Source organism: Salmo salar, chromosome ssa10 (genome assembly GCF_905237065.1).
Source record: "Salmo salar chromosome ssa10, Ssal_v3.1, whole genome shotgun sequence".
Lineage (NCBI taxonomy): Eukaryota > Metazoa > Chordata > Actinopteri > Salmoniformes > Salmonidae > Salmo > Salmo salar.
Window position 1 is genome coordinate 65,524,020 of NC_059451.1, and position 23,724 is coordinate 65,547,743.

Consider the following 23,724-nt stretch of genomic DNA (forward strand, 5'->3'; position numbering starts at 1 on the left):
AATTATGCCAACAAAGGGCTCATGCTCTGCTGCTGGCACATTGTAGAACAGATGTCCACAGGCAGAAAGTGTACAATGTAAATAACCTGCAGTGTAGCCCAAAGATATTGCTTTTGTTGCATTGAACTTGACAGTACTTTGTGTGTGTGTGTATTTTTGCACACATGCAGCCTTGTGCATTTGGGCTCACGAGTGGCACAGCGGTCTAAGGCACTGCATCTCAGTGCATGAGTCCTCACTACAGACACCCTGGTTCGATTCCAGGCTGTCACAACCGGCCGTGAGTGGGAGTCCCATAGGGCGGCTCACAATTGGCCCAGCGTCGTCCGGGTTTGGCCGGTGTCGGCCGTCATTGCAAGTAAGAATTTGTTCTTAACTGACTTGCCTAGTTAAATAAAGGTTAAAAAAAATATATATTAAAATCGATGTCTACTATAGTGGCCACTATAATAGAGCAAAAATAGAATGCCTGTTTGTTTCATTCTATTTCTACTTTAAGATGTTTTTTTCCCCATGTGCAATATTTAGGTGTGTGTGGTCACAAGCATTATATTATAAAGTTTGTCATGGCTAACTGCAATATTAGTGCATTGTTTTTTTTTTCTCTAGACTTCAGTGTCATTTGCAGTAAAGTCTAGGCAACAAATAACATTGGATTGCTTTATTTACATTTTTTAGCTGTAAGTTAGGTTCACATTAACCACTTTATTTTACACACAGAGACTGATCATGTAGATCATATTCTTTGTTGTTTAATTAGTTAAAACCTGCATTTCCCCCTAACAGGAATTTTCTGCATGTTTCGGTGCAAGAAAAAAAGTCACCTTTTTGGGCCCTCACCAGTTTGCATCCCTGAGACATACACACACTCAGATGGGCAGTGGACACACACATTCTCATATTGGCACACACATGCACAAATCTCTCCTCTCTCTCTTGCTCTCTCTCTCACACACACAGGTTTTGGAGTGTGTATGGTTCCTGTGTGGTAGAGTTCTCAAGACCAACAGAAATGACCCATGTGCTTTCTGTCCTCCTTTTGCTGCAAGTCTGAAACTGGGTCAACTGAAGAGGGAATGGAGAGGGAGGAGATAGAGGGAGGAAGAGAATTTGGTATTTGGAAAGGGATGCGGAAGGTATGCGGAGAAAACAGAGAATCTCTAACTAGCTTCTCAAGGTAACCATAATTTAATATACTGTAGGTTTCTTTCCCCAAGTGCTAGTTTGATGTAACCTGGGTACCCGACCTGTTGTGCTATCAATGTAGGAATGGAATGATAGCACAAACAAGTCTGGTACGCAGACTAAGATTGATGACCTAGGTCTATGAACCTGATTGGCACGATTTAGAATGTGTGTTATTTAAGTAGCTACAGTATGTTTACTGAAATGTTATGTTGACTCACATTGGCACCTGACGCTAAGATTCTGTAGTGGCCATACTTTTACGCTCGGAAAATAAACAAACGTGATTCTCTGAGACAACATAAGGCTGTTTGTTTTTGACAGATTTTCTGTTAAGACCAGGCACCACACCCTCATGGGGTAATTTTTCCCCCCCTTAATCATCTCGCAATCCACTTTTACCAGTTGAATGTAGACACAAATATAATACTTTTTTGTATATTTAAATATGCAAATGAGGCAATATCATTAAATATGCACATATTTGCATATCCCACAAATCAATTTTTCTGGACACTGGATAAGGTCAGCCTAAATATTTTGGTTTCATTTTGTCAAGACACACCAGGACCGAACTTGTCCAGAGCAGATTGTGGATAAAAACTTTGTTCATCTTTCTATCTGTAAAATACTAAAGATATGTATGTAAGGTGCATTGTGGTGCATTTTTCCAAAGAAAATGTTATCTACAATAAATGTACAACATATAAACAATTTCCTCCCGGCAAGTCTGTACAATATATCTAAGGATAACTACACAAAATTAGGTGAATGCAGATGCTTCTGAAGCTGAAGAAAATGTGTTGGCGTGTCAGAAGGGTCTGACTTTCGGGATATGGCAGTTAAAGAAAAGTACACTAAATGTAGACTATCAAATGCCTATTTAGACCCAATCACCATCTTTGTACATTGAATGTACAAAATATTAGGAACACCTGCTCTTTACATGACGTACTGACCAGGTGAAATCTATGATCCCCTTATTGATGTATGTTAGCTACATGAAGCAAGAATATGTTAGCTACATGAAGTAGCAAAGAGAGAACATGCAATGTAGCCAAAGCTTATAGGGTCCCCTAGGAAACACTTATCAACACTTTAGTTCCTACCCTGTCACAATAACTCCTCCCTGGCATTTTAATTAATTGTCATGTCAAATAACACTGTATTCAAAGTGCCTACTATTATATTCTAACTATAGAATTAGAATAGTCATTCTATTTCCATGATTCCAACAGTTTTGCTCTAATTCGCAAGTCAAATCGCAAGTGCAACATTTGGTTAAAAATATGTCCTAGATTATTTGCCCATATCGTGCAGCCCTACGTAACAGTGTGGAAATGATCTCAATTGAGCAGTGGTGTAAAGGTTTTTGGGGGTATCTGTGCTTTACTTTATTTTTATTTGGCAACTTTTACTTTTACTTCACTACATTCCTAAAGAAAATACTGTACTTTGTACTCCATACAATTTTCCCTGACACCTAAAAGTACTTGTTACATTTTGAATGCTTAGCAGGACAAGAAAATGGTCCAATTCCCGCACTTGTCAAGAGAACATCCCTGGCCGTCTACTGCCTCTGATCTGGAGGACTCACTAAACACACATGCTTTGTTTGTAAATTATGTCTGAGTGTTGGAGTGTGCCCCTGGCTATCCGTAAAAAAAAAAAAAAATGGTGCCATCTGGTTTGCTTAATATAAGGAATTTTAAATGATTTATACTTTTGATACTTAAGTACATTTTGTCAATTACATTTACTTTTGATACTTAAGTATATTTAAAACCAAATACTTTTAGACTTTTACTCAAGTAGTATTTTACTGGGTGACTTTTACTTGAGTAATTGACAATTGTGTACTTTTTCCACCACTGCAATTGAGTGCAGGAAATGCAGAAATGATAAATGTGATGAAATTTGTTTGGTTGAAGTTGAATTGAACAGTATAAAACAATCAGAATGGAGAAAGACTCATTGAAATCACTTAGAATGTATGTGTTGCCACCCTAGGATCACTCACTACTCATAAAGGAAATGTAGAACTTTTATTATTAAAAAACTATTATTCAATCCCGTGATATAATATTTTTGCCAAATCGCCCAGCCCTACTACTGATTATGTGACCACCAAGCCTCATGCAACTGCAAAATGTTGGATAAAGCAATTTCACAAAACCGTCTGTTTTTAAACTTTGCTATGCTGTATTAAAGGCTTTACAATTTGTTTTCATTAGAACAGACTCTCTGTTATTACTTATACTTTATTTACTATTGTTTACACTGTTCCAAACTGGCAGATAAATTATATTGTAATCTAACAGCACCTGTTGTCATGCAAACAGTATCTCTTGCGCTTTTGACTGATTTTACATGAGGCCTAATTCACATGTGCCTAAAATACTGATATCCACTCGGCTAATAAATAATCACATTTTTATTTTGATGATTTACTTAACCTACTGTATGTCATGTTATTTCAAGTTATCCCTTTGGAGTACATACAAAATGTATTACAATTGAATTTGAATGAACTGAATGATGAGGATGAAGAAGAAGAGTGATTGAATTTAGAACAATAGTGTAAGAATTGCTCTTCCTGCGCCCACAAAAAAAAAGTAGTTGTAACTGGACTGTAGCTAATTACTTACTAAAACTGTTGTTTTTCTTAGGGGAAAAAATGTAGTGAAACAAAAATATGACTCGTTTCAGGAAACTAGGCGTATGTCGCGCATCTCTACTTCACAGGAGCGCCATTTGAACGTTAACTTTTATTTTATCAAAATGCTTTGTTTGGCAGAAATGCCTTCTGGAATATGAACTTTCATGTTCCTTAATAACAAACTTGTATGCCATCTGTAAATATGAATAAAGTTGTTAAATTACGAGCCTAGTTGGTTTAGCCATGGAAAAAGTCAGCAACTTTCCCGCTAGCCCTGATTGGCTGAGATAATGAGTGGGCTGGACATGCTGAGAGATGAGTTCGGATTGGTCTGCCGTGTAGCAAGCTTCTGTCTATAATATGAGCTGGTCAGTATGTGTAGGTAACACAGCTCTTTTGAAAAAATCGCCTGTGAATGTTTTGCTATCTAGTGAAGAGCTCTTCTTTGTCTACACCCATTCAGCATTGTTCACACCGTCAGCCTAAGCTTTAGCCCCACCCATCTCGTTTCGCTATCGAAGCGCAGACTTGCCGCTCTGGCCGATGATTTGTTTACCACTGGATAACATGAAAACAGCCTAACCAGCTCTGCTGGCAACAATTTCATTATGTTTTTTTAAAGACGTTTACTGACACCGGCCATATTCAACGGGTGTTGTACACACATCACGTAATGTTAGCTAACGAGTCAGCCAGCCAACGTTAGCTAGTTAAACAATAAACAGCGTCAGCCAGCTAACCTTAGCTAGCTAACCTTAGCTAGCTAACAGTACACTTTAGCTTAAGACATATAACTTGCCAGCTAGGTAAGCAATGTACCTAGCTAGGTAAACAAAGTGTAAGTTCACACACGTCACATAACGTTAGCTAACGAGCCAGCCAGCTAACGTTAGCTAGTTAAACAACAATGAACAGTGCCAAAAATGCCACAGTGTTGGGAGCTAACCAACGATGTTCAATGGCTAGCTAACATTAGGCTCTAACTAGAACAGCAAATGGCTCTGGGAAACGAATAATAACATCAGCTAGGGAGCCAGCCAGCTAACGTTAGCTAGCTAGCTAACTGTACACTTTAGCTTGAAATGAAACCACTTTCTGTCAAAATTAGAAAACGTGTAATATCTGAAAATGTAGCTAGCTATCTTACCTATATACATCATTGTGCATGGACGCGTCTCCCTGTCAGGAATGCTATGCCACGGTTTCCCTTAGTTTGAAGACGTAATCCAGAGACGGGTGTTTTCTCCATCTCTAGCTATCATACTCTAATTCCACTGATTTCATAACTTGATCCTCCAGAAAGTGGAGAGCCACATTTAAGCAGCTCCACTACACAATATGTTTTTTTAAAAGCTGCGTTCGACAGGATTACCAACACAGACTGACGAGCTTCTATGGCAGACCAATTGAAACTCCTCTCTCGGTATGTCCAGCCCACTCATTATCTCAGCCAATCATGGCTAGTGGGAAGGTTGCTAACTTTTTCTGTGGCTTAACCAACACGGCTCGTAATTTAACAATTTTATTCATATTTACAGGTGGCATACAAGTTTTTTTATTAAGAAACATGGAATGTTCAAGAAGGCATTTCTGCCAAAATATGCATTTTGATAATAAAAAATAAAAAAATTACGTTCAAACGGCTCTCCTGTGAAGTCGTGACTTGCGACATGCGCCTAGTCTCCTGAATCGAGTCACAAATGTCAGTAGTGCCTGTGGTGCCGGCCTTAATTAACCAAATCTCTTTGTTAGCAAATACAACGCTGTCTCAAAAAAAGCAAGGTGTCAATAGCAATTTCACTTTTTGACGTTCTATGACCCCTCCGCTTTCCAAGCGTGTTGTCCTTCAGGGACAATAAAGATCTATTGTCCTGTCCTCAGGAGGTGAGCTACTGCCAGGGGATGAGTCAGATCGCTGCCATCCTGCTCATGTACCTGAACGAGGAGGACGCCTTCTGGGCCCTGTCCCAGCTCCTCACAAACAACAACCACGCCATGCATGGTGAGCAGGGGAGGAGAGGGAGAGAGAGGGATGTAGGATGGGTGAAGGAGTTAGTTAGGTTGCTACTGAACTACTGTCATAGACCTTGTTTACATTCTTATTTTACATTCTTGACATGGCTCCTAACTATGCATCCTCTCTCTTTTTGTCTCTGTATGTGTGTGGTAGGATTCTTCATCCCTGGGTTCCCCAAGCTGCAGCGCTACCAGGCCCACCACGAGCAGATCCTGTCCAAGCTCCTCCCTAAGCTAAAGAAACACCTGGTGAGAAATGCATTTCCCTAGCGTTGTTATCCTTTTTTCTCTGGAAAGCCATGGCTGTAAGTATACTAAAATAATAACTCTGTTTCACTCTTCTATTGCCTGTAGGACAGAGAGCAGATGTCCAACGGAATATACACCACTAAATGGTTCCTGCAGTGCTTCATAGATAGGGTGAGAGTCATATGTTTGAACCAATGACCCAAAATACTATATCCAAACATCTTTTAATGTTTATTTACAAGAGTTTCAAAATGTCTCCTCTGACGTGTGTCTCGGCGACAGACCCCGTTCACCCTGACCCTGCGCTTGTGGGACATCTACATCCTAGAGGGAGAGAGGATACTCACAGCCATGGCCTACACCACCCTCAAAATACACAAGAGTGAGTATGACATCAGAGAAGGATAGAATCGACACACTGGAGGTCATATTACATTTTGTCATATGTCATGTATTGAGGTGTTCATACTACAGTGCCTTCAGAAAGTTTTCATACCCCTTGACTTACAGTGCATTCAAAGTATTCAGACCCCTTCACTTTTTCAACATTTTGTTTACGTACAGCCTTCTAAAGTTGATTAAATAGTTTTTTTTCCATCATCAATTGACACACAATACCCCATAATGACAAAGCAAAAACAGGTTTTTAGAAATGTTTGCAGAAATGTCACATTTACATAAGTATTCAGACCCTTAACTCAGTACTTTGAAGCACCTTTGGCAGCGATAACAGCCTGAAGTCTTGGGTATGACGCTACAAGCTTGGCACATCTGTATTTGGGGAGTTTCTCCCATTCTTCTCTGCAGATCCTCTCAAGCTCTGTCAGGTTGGATGGGGAGCGTCGCTGCACAACTATTTTCAGGTCTCTCCAGAGATGTTTGATCGGGTTCTGGCTGGGCCACTCAAGGACATTCAGAACCTTGCCCTGAAGCCACTCCTGCGTTGTCTTGGTGGTGTGCTTAGGGTCCAGGTCATTTGCGCTCTGGAGCAGGTTTTCATCAAGGATCTCTCTCTACTTTCCTCCATTCATCATTCCCTCAATCCTGACCAGTCTCCCAGTCCCTGCCGCTGAACAACATCCCCAAAGCAAGATGCTGCCACCACCATGCTTCACCGTAGGGCTGGTGCCAGGTTTCCTCCAGACATGACGCTTGGCATTCAGGCCAAAGAGTTAAATCTTGGTGTCGTCAGATTAGAGAATCTTGTTTCTCATGGTCTGAGAATCCTTTAGGTGCCTTTTGACAAACTCCAAGCGGGCTCCATGTGCTTTTTACTGAGGAGTGGCTTCTGTCTGGCCACTCTACCATAAAGGCCTGATTGGTGGAGTGCTGCAGAGAAGGTGGTCTTTCTCGAGCTCTCTGAGTGACCAGTGGGTTCCTGGTCACCTCCCTGACCAAAGCCCTTCTCCCCCGATTGCCCAGTTTGGTCGGGCGGCCAGCTCTAGGAAGAGTCTTGGCGGTTCCAAACTTCTTCCATATATGAATGATGAAGGCCACTGTGTTCTTGGGGACCTTCGATGCTGCAGAAATGTTTTGGTACCCTTCCCCAGATCTGTGCCTCGACACAATCCTGTCTCTGAGCTCTTCGACCTCATGGCAACTAATTTTGTATATACAGTGAGGGGAAAAAAGTATTTGATCCCCTGCGGATTTTGTACGTTTGCCCACTGACAAAGAAATGATCAGTCTATAATTTTAATGGTAGGTTTATTTGAACAGTGAGAGAAAGAATAACAACAAAAAAATCCAGGAAAACGGACCGTTTGTGAATATTTTTCTTGGACAATGCATCTCTGTTGTCATTCATCAGGATGACTCCTATTGAAAAATCATTGGCTCTTTAAAAAAAATCTCGGACACGAAATCCCAGTGTTTCTGCGCCCTTAATCCGTGTCTGGGAAACTGCTCCAGTATCTTTTAGCAGCAGAGTTACTCTAGGGTTAGGGGGGTTACATAGAGTGCCTCTAGAAGAAGTATTCATACCTTTACTTACCTTTACTTATTCCATATTTTGGATTAAATTTTGGATTAAATAGATTTTATTCTCCCTCGCCCATCTACAGTCGTGGCCAAAAGTTTTGAGAATGACACAAATATTAATTTCCACAAAGTTTGCTGCTTCAGTGTCTTTAGGAATTTTTGTCAGATGTTACTATGGAATACTGAAGTATAATTACAAGCATTTCATAAGTGTCAAAGGCTTTTATTGACAATGACATGAAGTTGATACAAAGAGTCAATATTTGCAGTGTTGACCCTTCTTTTTCAAGACCTCTGCAATCCGCCCTGGCATGCTGTCAATTAACTTCTGGACCACATCCTGACTGATGGCAGCCCATTCTTGCATAATCAATGCTTGGAGTTTGTGGGTTTTTGTTTGTCCACCGCCTCTTGAGAATTGACCACAAATTCTCAATGGAATTAAGGTCTAGGGAGTTTCCTGGCCAAGGACCCAAAATATCGATGTTTTGTTCCCTGAGCCACTTAGTTATCACTTTTGCCTTAAGGCAAGGTGCTACATCATGCTGGAAAAGGCATTGTTCGTCACCAAACTGTTCCTGGATGGTTGGGAGAAGTTGCTCTCGGAGGATGTGTTGGTACCATTCTTTATTCATGGCTGTGTTCTTAGGCAAAATTGTAAGTGAGCCCACTCCCTTGGCTGAGAAGCAACCCCACACATGAATGGGCTCAGGATGCTTTACTGTTGGCATGACACAGGACTGATGGTAGCGCTCACCTTGTCTTCTCCGGACTAGCTTTTTCCTGATGCCCCAAACAATCGGAAAGGGGATTCATCAGAGAAAATGACTTTACCCCAGTCCTCAGCAGTCCAATCCCTGTACATTTTTCAGAATATCAGTCTGTCCCTGATGTTTTTCCTAGAGAGAAGTGGCTTCTTTGCTGCCCTTCTTGACACCAGGCCATCCTCCAAAAGTCTTCGCCTCATTGTGCGTGCCGATGCACTCACACCTGCCTGCTGCCATTCCTGAGCAAGCTCTGTACTGGTGGTGCCTCGATCCTGCAGCTGAATGAACTATAGGAGGCGGTCCTGGCGCTTGCTGGACTTTCTTGGGCGTCCTGAAGCCTTCTTCACAACAATTTGAACCGCTCTCCTTGAAGTTCTTGATGATCCAATAAATGGTTGATTTAGGTGCAGTCTTACTGGCAGCAATATCCTTGCCTGTGAAGCTCTTTTTGTGCAAAGCTATGATGACGAGATGTGTTTCCTTGCAGGTAACCAAAACAATGATTCCAAGCACCACCCTCCTTTTGAAGCTTCAAGTCTGTTATTCAAACTCAATCAGCATAACAGAGTGATCTCCAGCCTTGTCCTCGTCAACACTCACACCTGTGTTAACGAAAGAATCACTGACATGATGTCAGCTGGTCCTTTTGTGGCAGGACTGAAATGCAGTGGAAATGTTTTTTGGGGGATTCAGTTAATTTGCATGGCAAAGAGGGACTTTGCAATTCATCTGATCACTCTTCATAATATTCTGGAGTATATGCAAATTGCCATCATACAAACTGAGGCAGCAGACTTTGAAAATTAATATTTGTGTCATTCTCAAAACTTTGGGCCACGACTGTACACACAATACATACCCCATAATGACAAAGAGAAACATGTTTTCAGACATTTTTGCAAATGTATTACAAATACTTTGTAGAAGCACCTTTGGTGGAAATTAGTTTAGACGTTAGTTTAGATGGTGGTGAACAGCAATCTTTGTCTTTCCACAGATTTTCAGTTGGGTTCAAGTCTTGGCTTTGGCTGGGCCACTCAAGGACTTTCACATTCTTGTTCTGAAACCATTCCAGCATTGCTTTGGCTGTGTGCTTGGGGTCATTGTCCTGTTGGGAAGTCAATCTAAGGTTGTTTGCAATCTGAAGCAGGTTAAGGATTTTCCTGTATTTGGCTCCATTCATTGTTCCCTTTATCCTTACCAGTCTCGCAGTCACTGCTGCTGAAAAGCATGTTTGCATTCAGGCCAAAGAGTTTTACATTTTGTCTCATCAGACCATAGAAAATTTTGCCTTATGCTCTGAGTCTTTCAGTTTCTGCTCTGACATGCACTGTCAGCTGTGGGACCTTATATAGACAGGTGTGTTAATTTCTAAATCATGTCCAAACAATTGAATTTGCCACAGGTGGACATCAATCAAGTTGCAGTGACATCTCAAGGATCAACAAAGGAAATTGGATGAACCTGAGGTCAATTTGGAGTGTCATAGCAAATGGGGTGTGAATACATATGTAAATGAGATATTTCTGTATTTCATTTCCAATAAATTTGAAAAAATCTAAAAACATGTTTTAACTGTCATTATGGGGTATTATGTGTAGATTGGTGAGACATTTTGAATTTAGGCTGTAACACAACAAAATGTGGAATACAGTGCATTCAGAAAGTATTCAGACGTTCACCTTTTCCACATTTTGTTACGTTACAGCCTTATTCTAATATGGATTAAATACAAATGTTTCCTCGTCAATCTACACACAATACCCCATAATGAGGAAGTGAAAACCAACAGGTGTATCAAATCGAACACACAGCCATGCAATCTCCATAGACAAGTATTGGCTGTAGAATGGCCTTAGTGAAGAGCTCAGTGACTTTCAATGGGGCACCGTCATAAGATGCCACCTTTCCAACAAATCAGTTTGTCAAATGTATGTCCTGCTAGAACTGCCCCGGTCAACTGTAAGTACTGTTATTGTGAAGTGGAAACGTCTAGGAGCACCAACGGCTCAGCCGCGGAGTGGTAGGCCACACAAGCTCACAGAACGGGACCACTGAAGCACGTAGCACGTAAAAAATATCTGTCCTCGGTTTCAACAGTCACTACCCAGTTCCAAACTGCCTCTGGAAGCAACGTCAGCACAATAACTGTTGGTCGTGAGCTTATTGAAAAGGGTTTCCAGGCCGAGCAGCCGCATGCACACAAGCTTAAGATCACCATGTTCAATGCCAAGCGTCGGCTGGAGTTGTATAAAGCTCTCCGCCATTGGATTCTGGAGCAGTGGAAGCGTGTTCTCTGGAGTAATGAATCATGCTTCACCATCTGGCAGTCCGACAGATGAATCTGGGTTTGGCAGATGCCAGGAGAATGCTACTTACCACAATGTAAAGTTTGGTGGAGGAGAATAATGGTCTGGGGCTGTCTTTCATTGTTCGGGCTTAGTTCCAGTGAAGGGAAATCTTAGCACAACTGCATAAAATGACATTCTAGACGATTCTGTGCTTACAACTTTGTGGCAACATTTTGTGGAAGGCCCTTTCCTGTTTCAGCATAACAATGCCCGCGTTCACAAAGCGAGGTCCATACAGAAGTAGTTTGTTGAGATCGGTGTCAAATCTTGACTGGCCTGCACAGAGCGCTGACCTCAACCCCATCAAACACCTTTGGAATGAATTGGAACGCCGACTACGAGCCAGGCCTAATCGTCCAACATCAGTGCCTGACCTCACTAATGCTCTTGTGGCTGAATGGAAGCAAATCCCCGCAGAAATGTTCCAACATCTAGTGGAAATCCCTGTTAGTGAGCATTTCTCCTTTGCCAAGATAATCCATCAACCTGACAGGTGTGGCATATCAAGAAGCTGATTGAACAGCATGATCATTATACAGATGCACCTTGTGCTGGGGACAATAAAAGGCCACTCTAAAATGTGCAGTTTTGTCACACAACACAATGCCACAGATGTCTCAAGTTTTGGGGGAGCGTGCAATTGGCATGCTGACTGCAGGAATGTCCCCAAGAGAATTGAATGTTAATTTCTCTACCATCAGCCCCCTCTAACGTTGTTTTAGAGAGTTTGGCAGTACGTCCAACCGGCCTCACAACCGCAGACCACGTGTAACCACACCTGCCCAGGACCTCCACAACCGACTTCTTCACCTGCGGGATTGTCTGACACCAGTCACCCAGACAGCTGATGAAACTGTGGGTTTGCACATCTAAGAACTTCTACACAAACTGTCAGAAACCGTCTCATGGAAGCTCATCTGCGTGCTCGTCGTCCTTACCAGGGTCTTGACCGGACTGCCGTTCGGCATTGTAACCAACTTCAGTGGGCAAATGCTGACCTTCGATGGTTTTAACTGTACCGGGCAGACGACATGTATTGCGTTGTGTGTGCGATGTCAACGTTGTGAACAGAGTGCCCCATGGTGGCAGTGGGGTAATGGTATGGGCAGGGATAAGCTACAGACAACGAACACAATGCATTTTATCGATGGGTAATTTGAATACACAGAGATACAGTGAAGAAATTCTTTGTTCCACTGTCGTGCCATTCATCCGCCGTCATCACCTTATGTTTCAGAGTGATAATGCATGTCGCAAGAATCTGTACCCCAATTCCTGGAATCTGAAAATGCCCCAGTTCTTCCATGGCCTCCATACTCACTCATCGACGTGTACAACACCATGTTCAAGTTCCCGCCAATATCTAGCAACTTCGCACAGCTATTGAAGAGGACTGGGACAACATTCCACAGGCCACAAACAACAGCCTGATCAACTCTATGCGAACAAGATGTGTCCCGCTGCATGAGGCGGTCACACCAGATACTGACTGGTTTTCTGATCCACATCCCAGTCATGTGAAATCCATATACACTGCTCAAAAAAATAAAGGGAACACTTAAACAACACAATGTAACTCCAAGTCAATCACACTTCTGTGAAATCACTTAGGAAGCAACACTGACAATAAATTTCACATTCTGTTGTGCAAATGGAATAGACAACAGGTGGAAATTATAGGCAATTAGCAAGACACCACCAATAAAGGAGTGGTTCTGCAGGTGGGGACCACAGACCACTTCTCAGTTCCTATGCTTCCTGGCTGATGTTTTGGTCACTTTTGAATGCTGGCGGTGCTTTCACTCTAGTGGTAGCATATGATGGAGTCTACAACCCACACAAGTGGCTCAGGTAGTGCAGCTCATCCAGGATGGCACATCAATGCGAGCTGTGGCAAGAAGGTTTGCTGTGTCTGTCAGCGTAGTGTCCAGAGCATGGAGGCGCTACCAGGAGACAGGCCAGTACATCAGGAGACGTGGAGGAGGCCGTAGGAGGGCAACAACCCAGCAGCAGGACCGCTACCTCCGCCTTTGTGCAAGGAGGAGCACTGCCAGAGCCCTGCAAAATGACCTCCAGCAGGCCACAAATGTGCATGTGTCTGCTCAAACAGTCAGAAACAGACTCCATGAGGGTGGTATGAGGGCCCGACGTCCACAGGTGGGGGTTGTGCTTACAGCCCAACACCGTGCAGGACGTTTGGCATTTGACAGAGAACACCAAGATTGGCAAATTCGCCACTGGCGCCCTGTGCTCTTCACAGATGAAAGCAGGGTTCACACTGAGCACGTGACAGACGTGACAGAGTCTGGAGACGCCGTGGAGAACGTTCTGCTGCCTGCAACATCCTCCAGCATGACCGGTTTGGCGGTGGGTCAGTCATGGTGTGGGGTGGCATTTCTTTGGGGGGCCGCACAGCCCTCCATGTGCTCGCCAGAGGTAGCCTGACTGCCATTAGGTGCCGAGATGAGATCCTCAGACCCCTTGTGAGACCATATGCTGGTGCGGTTGGCCCTGGGTTCCTCCTAATGCAAGACAATGCTAGACCTCATGTGGCTGGAGTGTGTCAGCAGTTCCTGCAAGAGGAAGGCATTGATGCTATGGACTAGCCCGCCCATTCCCCAGACCTGAATCCAATTGAGCACATCTGGGACATCATGTCTCACTCCATCTACCAACACTACGTTGCACCACAGACTGTCCAGGAGTTGGCGGATGCTTTAGTCCAGGTCTGGGAGGAGATCCCTCAGGAGAGCATCCGCCACCTCATCAGGAGCATGCCCAGGCGTTGTAGGGAGGTCATACAGGCACGTGGAGGCCACACAGACTACTGAGCCCCATTTTGACTTGTTTTAAGGACATTACATCAAAGTTGGATCAGCCTGTAGTGTGGTTTTCCACTTTAATTTTGAGTGTGACTCCAAATCCAGACCTCCATGGGTTGATAAATTGGATTTCCATTGATTATTTTTGTGTGATTTTGTTGTCAGCACATTCAACTAAGTAAAGAAAAAAGTATTTAATAAGATTATTTCTTTCATTCAGATCTAGGATGTGTTGTTTAAGTGTTCCCTTTATTTTCACATAGCAGTATATTTAAGGCCTTAATAATTTATTTCAGTTGGCTGATTTCCTTATATGAACTGTAACTCAGTAAAATCTTTGAAATTGTTTAGTGTTGTGCGTTTATATTTTTGTTCAGTGTACAATTTCATCGAAATTCATGCGTCTTAGTGTGGCTGTAGCCTAAGGCTAGTCCTCGACTAAAAAAGATACTCCATTGAGCTTGCTTTTTAGTCCAGGATTAATCTTAATCTGTGTCCAGGAAACTGGTCCAGTATATGCCACTTACCAGATGATTTTATCCAAAGCAATTTACAGTACCCTAAGTTCAGTGCAAACATTTTTACTATGCGATCCCTGTGGGAATTGAAAGCCCGACCATGGCGTTGCTAGCGCAGCACTCTTACCATCTGATCCATACAGAACCGTTTTAAGTATTCAAATATTCGGTTCAGTTTGTTCACCCTTCAATATGCCATATCTGCAACCCTGTACCCAAAGTGACTGTTTCATAACATAAAAGGGATTCCGAGTAAAGCTATACTATAAATCAAATCAAATTGTATTGGTCACATACACATATTTAGCAGATGTTATTGCGGGTGTAGCGAAATGCTTGTGTTCCTAGCTCCAACAGTGCAGTAATATCTAACAATACACACAAATCTAAAGTAAAAGGGAGTTAAGAAATGCATAAATATTAGGCCGAGCAATGTCGGAGAGGCATTGACTAAAATACTGTAAAATATAATACAGTATATACATATGAAATGAGGAAAGCAGTATGTAAACATTATGATAGTGACCAGTGATTCCATATCTATGTATATAGGGCAGGAGCCTCTAAGGTGCAGGTTTGAGTAAACAGGTGGTAGCCAGCTAGTGATGGGTATTTAAGTCTGATGGCCTTGAGATAGAAGCTGTTTTTCAGTCTCTCTGTCTCAGCTTTGATACACCTGTACTGACCTCGCCTTCTGGATGGTAGCAGGGTGACTGGCCGTGGCTCGGGTGGTTGATGTCCTTCATGATCTTTTTGGCCTTCCTGTGATATTGGGTGCTGTAGGTGTCCTGAGGGCAGGCAGTGTGCCCCCTTTGATGCGTTGGGCAGACTTCACCACCCTCTGGAGAGCCTTACGGTTGCGGGCAGTGCAGTTGCTGTACCAGGCGGTGATACAGCCTGACCGAATGCTCTCAATTGTGCATCTGTAAAAGTTTGAGGGTCTTGGGGGGGCCAAGCCAAATTTCTTCAGCCTCCTGAGGTTTGAGGCGCTATTGCGCCTTCACCACACTGTCTGTCTGGGTGGACCATTTCAGATCGTCGGTGATGTGTAGGCAGAGGATCTCGAAGCTTTTCACCTTCTCCACTGTGGTCCTGTTGATGTGGATAGGGGCGTGCTCTACCTGCTGTTTCCTGAAGTCCATGATCAGCTCCTTCGTTTGGTTGAGGGAGAGGTTATTTTCCTGGCACCACTCTGCCAGGGCCCTCACCTCCTCCCTGTAGGCTGTCTCGTCATTGTTGGTAATCAGTCGTGCGTAGTCACGTAGTCATGGTTGAACAGGGAGCACAGGAAGGTGTTGAGCACGCACCCTTGTGGGGCCCCTGTGTTGAGGATCAGCGAAGTGGAGGTGTTGTTTCCTACCTTCACCACCTGGGGGTGGCCCGTCAGGAAGTCCAGGATGCAATTGCACAGGCTGGGGTTCAGACTCAAGGGTCCCGAGCTTAATGATGAGCTTGGAGGGTACTATGGTTTTGAAGGCTGAGCAATAGTCAATGAACCACATTCTTACATACAGTTGAAGTCGGAAGTTTACATACACCTTAGCCAAATACATTTAAACTCAGTTTTTCACAATTTCTGCCATTTAATCCTAGTAAAAAATTCCCTGTCTTAGATCAGTTAGGATCACCACTTTATTTTAAGACTGAAGTGTCAAAATAATAGTAGAGAGAATGATTTGATTGATTTATTTCAGCTTTTATTTCTTTCATCACATTCCCAGTAGGTCAGAAGTTTACATACACTCAATTAGTATTTGGTAGCATTGTCTTTAAAACTTGGGTCAAAATGTTTCGGGTAGCCTTCCATAATCTTCCTACAATAAGTTGGGTGAATTTTGGCCCATTCCTCCTGACAGAGCTGGTGTAAGTGAGTCAGATTTGTAGTCGTCCTTGCTTGTACACGCTTTTTCAGTTCTGCCCACAAATATTCTATAGGATTGAGGTCAGGGCGTTGTGATGGCCACTCCAATACCTTGACTTTGTTGTCCTTAAGCAATTTTGCCACAACTTTGGAAGTATGCTTGGGGTCATTGTCCATTTGGAAGACCCATTTGCGACCAAGCTTTAACTTCCTGACTGATGTCTTGAGATGTTGCTTCAATATATCCACATACTTTTCCTCCCTCATGATGCCATCTATTTTATGAAGTGCACCAGTCCCTCTTGCAGCAAAGCACCCCCACAACATGATGCTACCACCCCCATGCTTCACGGTTGGGATGGTGTTCTTTGGCTTGCAAGCATCCCCCTTTTTCCTCCAAACATAACGATGCTCATTATGGCCAAACAGTTGTATTTTTGTTTCATCAGACCAGAGGACATTTCTCCAAAAAGTACGATCTTTGTCCCCATGTGCAGTTGCAAACCGTAGTCTGGCTTTTTTATGGCGGTTTTGGAGCAGTGGCTTCTTCCTTGCTGAGCGGCCTTTCTGGTAATGTTAATATAGGACTCGTTTTACTGTGGATATAGATACTTTTCTACCCGTTTCCTCCATCTTCACTAGGTCCTTTTGCTGTTGTTCTGGGATTGATTTGCACTTTTCGCACCAAAGTACGTTCATCTCTAGGAGACAGAACGCATCTCCTTCCTGAGCGGTATGACGGCTGCGTGGTCCCATGGTGTTTATACTTGCGTACTATTGTTTGTGCAGATGAATGTGGTACCTTCAGGCGTTTGGAAATTGCTTCCAAGGTTGAACCAGACTTGTGGAGGTCTACAATTGTACCAAGATTTTTGGCAGATTTCTTTTGATTTTCCCATGATGTCAAGCAGAGAGGCACTGGGTTTGAAGGTAGGCCTTGAAATACATCCACAGGTACACCACCAGTTGACTCAAATGATGTCAATTAGCCTATCAGTAGCTTTTAAAGCCTTGACATTTCTGGAATTTTCCAAGCTGTTTAAAGGCACAGTCAGTATGTAAACTTCTGACCCACTGGAATTGGATACAGTGACTTAAGTCAAATAATCTGTCTGTAAACAATTGTTGGAAAAATTACAAAGTAGATGTCCTAACCGACTTGCCAAAACTATAGTTTGTTAACAAGAAATTTGTGGAGTAGATGAAAAACGAGTTTTAATGACTCCAACCTAAGTGAATGTAATCTTCCGACTTCAACTGTATGTATTCCTCTTGTCCAGATGGGATAGGGCAGCATGCAGGGCTTTTGCATCATCTGCATCTGTGGCTCTATTGGGGCGGTATGCAAATTGTGGGTGGGTCTAGGGTGTCAGGTAAGGTACAGGTGATGTGATCCATAACTAGCCTCTCAAAGCACTTCAAAATGACAGAAGTGAGTGCTAAGGGGTGATTTAGTTCAGTTACCATTGCTTTCTTGGGTACAAGAACAATGGTGGACATCTTGAAGCAAGTGGGGACAGCAGGCTGGGATAGGGAGAGATTGAATATGTCAGTAAACACTCCAGCCAGCTGGTCTGCGCATGGTCTGAGGACGTGGCTAGGCATGCCGTCTGGGCCGGAAGCCTTGCGAGGGTTAACACGTTTAAATATCTTTCTCAGGTTGGCCACGGATAACGAGAGCCCACTGTCCTTGGGAGCGGGCCACGTCAGTGGCACTGTGTTATCCTCAAAGCGAGTGAAGGTGTTTAGATTGTCCGAGAGCAAGACTACCGACGTGGCTGATTTTCCCTTTGTAATCTGTGATTGTCTGTAGACCCAGCCACATATGTCTCTTGTCTGATCCATTGAATTGCGACTCCATTTTGTCTCTGTACTCACGGTTTGCCTGTTTGATTGCCTTACGGAGGGAATAACTACACTGTTTTATATTCAACCATATTCCCAGTCACCTTGCCATGGTTAAATGCGGTGGTTCACGCTTTCAGTTTTGCGCGGAAGCTGCCATCTATCCACGGTTTGCGTAGGTTTTTATAGTCACTGTGGGAACAACATTCGCTATACACTTCCTGATGAACTCAGTCACCATGTCAATGTTATTCTGAGGCTACCCGGAACTTATCCCAGTCCACGTGATCAAAACAATCTTGAAGCATGGTTTCGTTTGGTCAGACCAGCATGGAATAGACCTTAGCACAGATACTTCCTGTTTTAGTTTCTGCCTATAGGAAGGGATGAGCAAAATGGAGTCATGATCTGATTTGCCGAAGGGAGGGTGGGGGAAGGCCTTGTAGGCATCCTGGAAGTTGGAGTAGCAGTGGTCGAGTGATTAGCAGTGCGAGTACTACAGTCAATGTGTTGATAGAGCTTCGGTAGTGTTTTCCTGAAATTTGCTTTCTTAAAATCCCCAGCTACAATAAATGCTGCCTCAGAATATGTGGTTTCCAGTTTGCACAAAGTCCAGTGTAGTTCCTTGAGGGTCGTCGTGGTATCGGCTCGAGGGGGAATATACACGGCTGTGACTATAACCGAAGAGAATTCTCTTGGGAGGTAATATGGTCGGCATTTGAGGTATTCTAGGTCAGGTGAACAAAAGGACTTGAGTTTCTGTACGTTGTTACAATCACACCATGAGTAGTTAATCATGAAGCATACACCCCCACCTTCTTCCCCGAAGAGTTCTTTATTCCTGTCTGTGCGAAATCCTGAGAACCCAGCTGGCTGTGTGAACACGGACAGTATATCCCAAGAGAGCCATGTTTCCGTGAAACGAGAGTATGTTACAGTACCTGATGTCTCTATGGAAAGAGCTCCTCACCCTGACCTCATCTACTTTATTGTCCAGAGACTGAACATTAGCAAGTAATATACTCGGAAGCGGTGGATGGTGTGCACGCCTCCTGAGTCGAACTAGAAGTCCACTCCGAATACCTCTTCTCCGCCGGCGGTGTCTTGGAGCAGCCTCTGGGATAAGTTCAGTTGCCCTGGGGGGTACGAACAAAGGATCCACTTTGGGAAAGTCGTATTCCTGGTGAGTTGCCGCTGCTCTGATATCCAAAAGTTATTTCCGGCTATATGTAATAACACAAACTTTCTGGGCTAATGTAAGAAATAAAACACACACAAAAAAAAGTTGCTTAGGAACTAGAAGCAGAGCTGCCATGTCTGTTGGCGCCATCTTGCCATCTATGAGGTATTTCCACGTGAATGACATCGCTACACATGTTGCCTCACAGTTGGTTGGCTGCTTCGCTTACATAATGCAGATGGTCACTGGTTACTGTGGAGAAGAGAGGAATGCCGTCTTTTCATTGGATGTATTGTGATTGTTGAGTAATTCAGCTGATTGGCTGATGGGTTTCATAACACGTCACTTGATGTTTGCTGTTGTTTGATTGTTATTTATGATTGGCTACTATTTTATGATTTAGCCTGTAAGGTGATTGATTAGCTAATTGAATGTTTCAGATCAAATACTGAAAGACTTCCGGGCAAGCAGAAGAGGTGTATCAGTGACAACAAAGTTGTACTCTTTCAGTGGTTTTCTAACAGAAAAGATCATATCAACGTGGCAGTGTCACACTGTCAACGTAGCTGCCATTGTTATCTGAGTCAGAATGTCGATTGATTTGGTCTGCATATTAATTAGTAAAAAAAATCACAATTTGCGCTCTCCTGTGTCTGTTTAATCAGAGCGCTTGCTGAAGCTTCCTCTGGAGGACCTGAGGGAGTTCCTCCAGGAGCACCTGTCCAGCTCATTCTTCCTACCCGACGACGTGGTGGTGGAGCAGCTGCAGGCGGCCATGACCGAGCTCCGCAAGATGAAGCTGGACCTCCCTCCATCAGGTGGGTCTCTCTGCCTAGTCTATCAGTCCACAGACAGTCCGTCGGTAGGTCAGTCAGTCAGTTAATCTGTCAGTCAGTCAATTGCCTAAAGCTCACTTTCACACTGGGAGAGTGGCCCTTTTCAAATACTTCAGAAATGCATCCCCTCTTTGTCATTTCCTTGGGATAAGCACAGATCTATAAGTGATTGGATAGATGAAAACAAGGTTACCACCCTAATACTTTCACCAATCCAACATATTCAAGGATGCATTTCTTAAAGTTGCACTATGCAGAAATCACTCCGCCATTTCCTGGTTGCTATCAGTTTTATAAAATAAGCTAGTATAGTGTGTAGAGAGTCATTGTACCATCACAACCACTGTGAAATACATTTTCCATATCCAAAAATACTGTTGTTTCAGCTGTTTGAAGCTGGTGTACAGAACCCGAAAGTAAAAGATCAAAAAACAAAAGTTAAGAATGGGATGCGTTGAAATAGCACACAGAACAGATCTATCGATTCTTATACTTGCTTTCAAGGTGAATGATAGATCTATAACTCATATTTCTATGTGAATTTGGTCAGGTCACCCAAAAAGTTACGTATTGCCACTAAGTATTTGAACAGGGTCAGTGTTTAAAACATAAAAAGCCAAGTAAACTACAACCATGTGTTAATATTATAATAGTTATTCTGTTTTGAATTGCTATGATATCTTCCCCTACTGTAGCCAAGTCAGAGGAGCTGCCTAAGAAGCCCCTCGGTGAGGAGCGGCCTGTTCTCCTGATGCCCTTCCAGCGTGATCTAGCCCTCCCTCTGGACCAGCCCAAGACCAGTCTCCAGGCCCCGCTCCAGCTCCAGCCCCAGCCCCACATAGAGGCCCACAGGCCGGACACCATCAACCTTGACCACTCCTCCTGTCCCGGGGACACCCAGGACACCTGCAGCATCCCTGGGGCCCACGACCCTCCGTGCCCCATGCCCTCTCAGGACCCAGTGGTAGTCCACAATCAGGCTCTGATGCCAGAAGGGCCTAAAATATGTCCAGTCACCCCACCCAAGCCTCCGCCGAAGCCACATAAGGTTGCGTCCACTCCAGGGGTGCGGGGTGTCAGGGATAGGGTGGAGGAGTGTCCGAGTGACCATGTCTCAGAGGTGGAGAAAGGAGGAGAAAGAAGTCTGTCTGAGGGTAGGGGTAGTAGAGCGGGGATGGAGGCCCGATCTGCAGGTCCAGAGACCCAGGGAGAGCCCGGTTACTGGCCTCCGCCCTACGAGCCCCCTGTTGGGGATGTTTCCATCACGCAGTCTGGATCAGGGTCCAAGACACTGGAGTTCCCAGATCTACCCCCTCCACCTTTTTACTCTATGGAAGAGAGCACCCACACACCCCTGGACCCCGAACCTCCATTCTTGCGAGACGGGACCAAGGTAGGGCTGAAGTCGGACTCTGTGCCCCCCTGCTCGGCTCTTTCACTAGGGGTAGAACCCCTACCGAAGCCTAAGAGTCCGCGTCCACCTCCACCCACGTCCCTGGACCTCATCCTGGAGGAATCCCCGTCCTCGCGGCCTTCTTTTTCCCTCGCCTTTGCCAAGCCGTCCCCCCAAATCACCTTCAAGCCCACTAAGTTCCCCGTGTCGCTCTGTGTGCCCCAGATGGCAGGGGACCGCCGGCCCTCAAACACCTCCCAGTACGACAATCTCTCAGAGGCTGACGACGAGGACTGCTTCATGGACCGGCTGCTGGAGGCAGCCACTGCCCTGCCGCAGAGTCCCTTGCCAGGCACCAGCCCTCAGGAAACACTGGGGATGTTCGGCCTACCACCACCGCCGCGCATACCCGAGCTAGATGATGACCCCTCATCCTCCTCTCTTTTCCATCCCCTACCGCCGCCGCCTCCGGTGTTCCTCCTTTCCCTGCTCGACACCTCCTTTCCCACCCCTCTCTCTGCCTCTCCCTCCCCCTCTCCTCTTCCTCCCACCTTCTCAGCCCTTCCCTCTCTTCCGCAGGAGCCGGACTATGAAGGACAGGAGGAGAGCTGGGTGGTAGACTCCATCGTCATCCCTCCTCCGCCGCCCTGCTTCGCCGATAGACTTGCTCCTTTCCAGTGTAGCCCTCCTCCTAACCACCACACTGGGCTCAGCAGCCTAACGGACACACACAGAGCCACCACTGCCAACCAGAGCCAAAGCTCAAACCAGAACCAGGGCTCCTCCCAGTTCCAAAAACTGCCCAAGACCTACAGGCCCCTCCCTGCCCTGCCTGCCTTCACGGCCCAGATGCTGCTTCCTGGGCCCTCATCTGGACAGTCGGCAGGAGAGGTCCCCTCAGTGCAATCCAACCCAGACTTTTATAGAATGCATGCTGGAAGCCACCAGCTGCCCAAATCGGTAACCTTTTAGGGTTTCTATAGTTTGAAAGAGTTTGAAACATAAAGAATTTCAGACACGTGGCTGGGTGGGAACGAGACAATGGACTGAAGAGACTGCTGCAATTACCTACTGTGCTCATCTAGCATACAAAGCCATTTTGTAGGAGGGAGAGGGAAAAGCCCTTAGTGTGGTCAGTTGCTGTTTTTGGAGAGAGCAAATCACTTTTTTCACAGTTATGTATAGATATTTTGTGATGTTTGCACCTTCTTATTAAGGGCAACAAATAGTTTTCTAAATGTTAACCTAAATTTGAAAACGTAGCCTTGCCTCACATTTTGGAGGTAGTTTTAAGGTGTTTGTGCATGTGTCTGGCAATATGACCAGTTGGTCTTTACATCATGTAGGAATCTGTTTGTCTTTCGGTTCCTTTTTCCTGTAACAGTAAAGTGTCTTAAGAATTGAGTAGTTTAACATCCAATGAAAACAGGAATTTCTGTTCAAGAACTTAACTCAAAGGGCTTTCCAAGTTGGCATACAATCATTGTGAAGCACCAAAGGCATATATCCCATACCAGTATTAATTTATGTGAGCAGGCTCACAGAACTCAATACAATATAGTTAGACCATATGGTTATTGAACTTATTTGAATATACACTGCTTAAAAACATGAATTTGTAAACTATTTAAATAACATTTATAAGGCCTGTTATTCATGATTTTGTAATGATGAATAGTTGGCAGTTAATACTTAAACGTATGTTACATACTGAACGTGAGGAAATTACATATGATGATTTACAAGCCATTTGTTCATGGTTACCAAACTATTTAAAGATTTTGTACAAGCAATGTTTAAGCAGACCTTCAAATTAGGTGCTCTCACTATTTAACTCTCTCTCGTTGATAGAGCCATGGTGCATTAGTCACTACTGTATATACTGACGCATGTTTCATTGAGCATCAAGGGCTTGTAGTCGAGTCCTTTTTCTTTTATGTTAGAAGCAGTACTGTGTTTGTTTGGATTTTGCTGGTATTCTTTGTTTCATCTTGTGGATATCGTTTGCATTTTCGAAGGCATTTTATTGTGTTACTATTATTCCAGTTTGTTTTGATACCTT

General features: G+C 44.0%; 1 protein-coding gene across 1 annotated transcript in view; it reads left to right on the plus strand.

The window, feature by feature from the left end:
* Positions 1-23,308, plus strand: part of si:dkeyp-19e1.3 (uncharacterized) — a 117,935-nt gene extending 94,627 nt beyond the window's left edge. Inside the window, exons 9-14 of the mRNA XM_045688026.1 lie at positions 5,726-5,846; positions 6,015-6,109; positions 6,215-6,280; positions 6,392-6,491; positions 20,099-20,251; positions 20,965-23,308. Coding sequence (XP_045543982.1) covers positions 5,726-5,846; positions 6,015-6,109; positions 6,215-6,280; positions 6,392-6,491; positions 20,099-20,251; positions 20,965-22,634 — 2,205 coding nt within the window. The 3' untranslated portion in view covers positions 22,635-23,308. The remainder of the gene's footprint in view (positions 1-5,725; positions 5,847-6,014; positions 6,110-6,214; positions 6,281-6,391; positions 6,492-20,098; positions 20,252-20,964) is intronic.
* Positions 23,309-23,724: the final 416 nt, after the last annotated feature.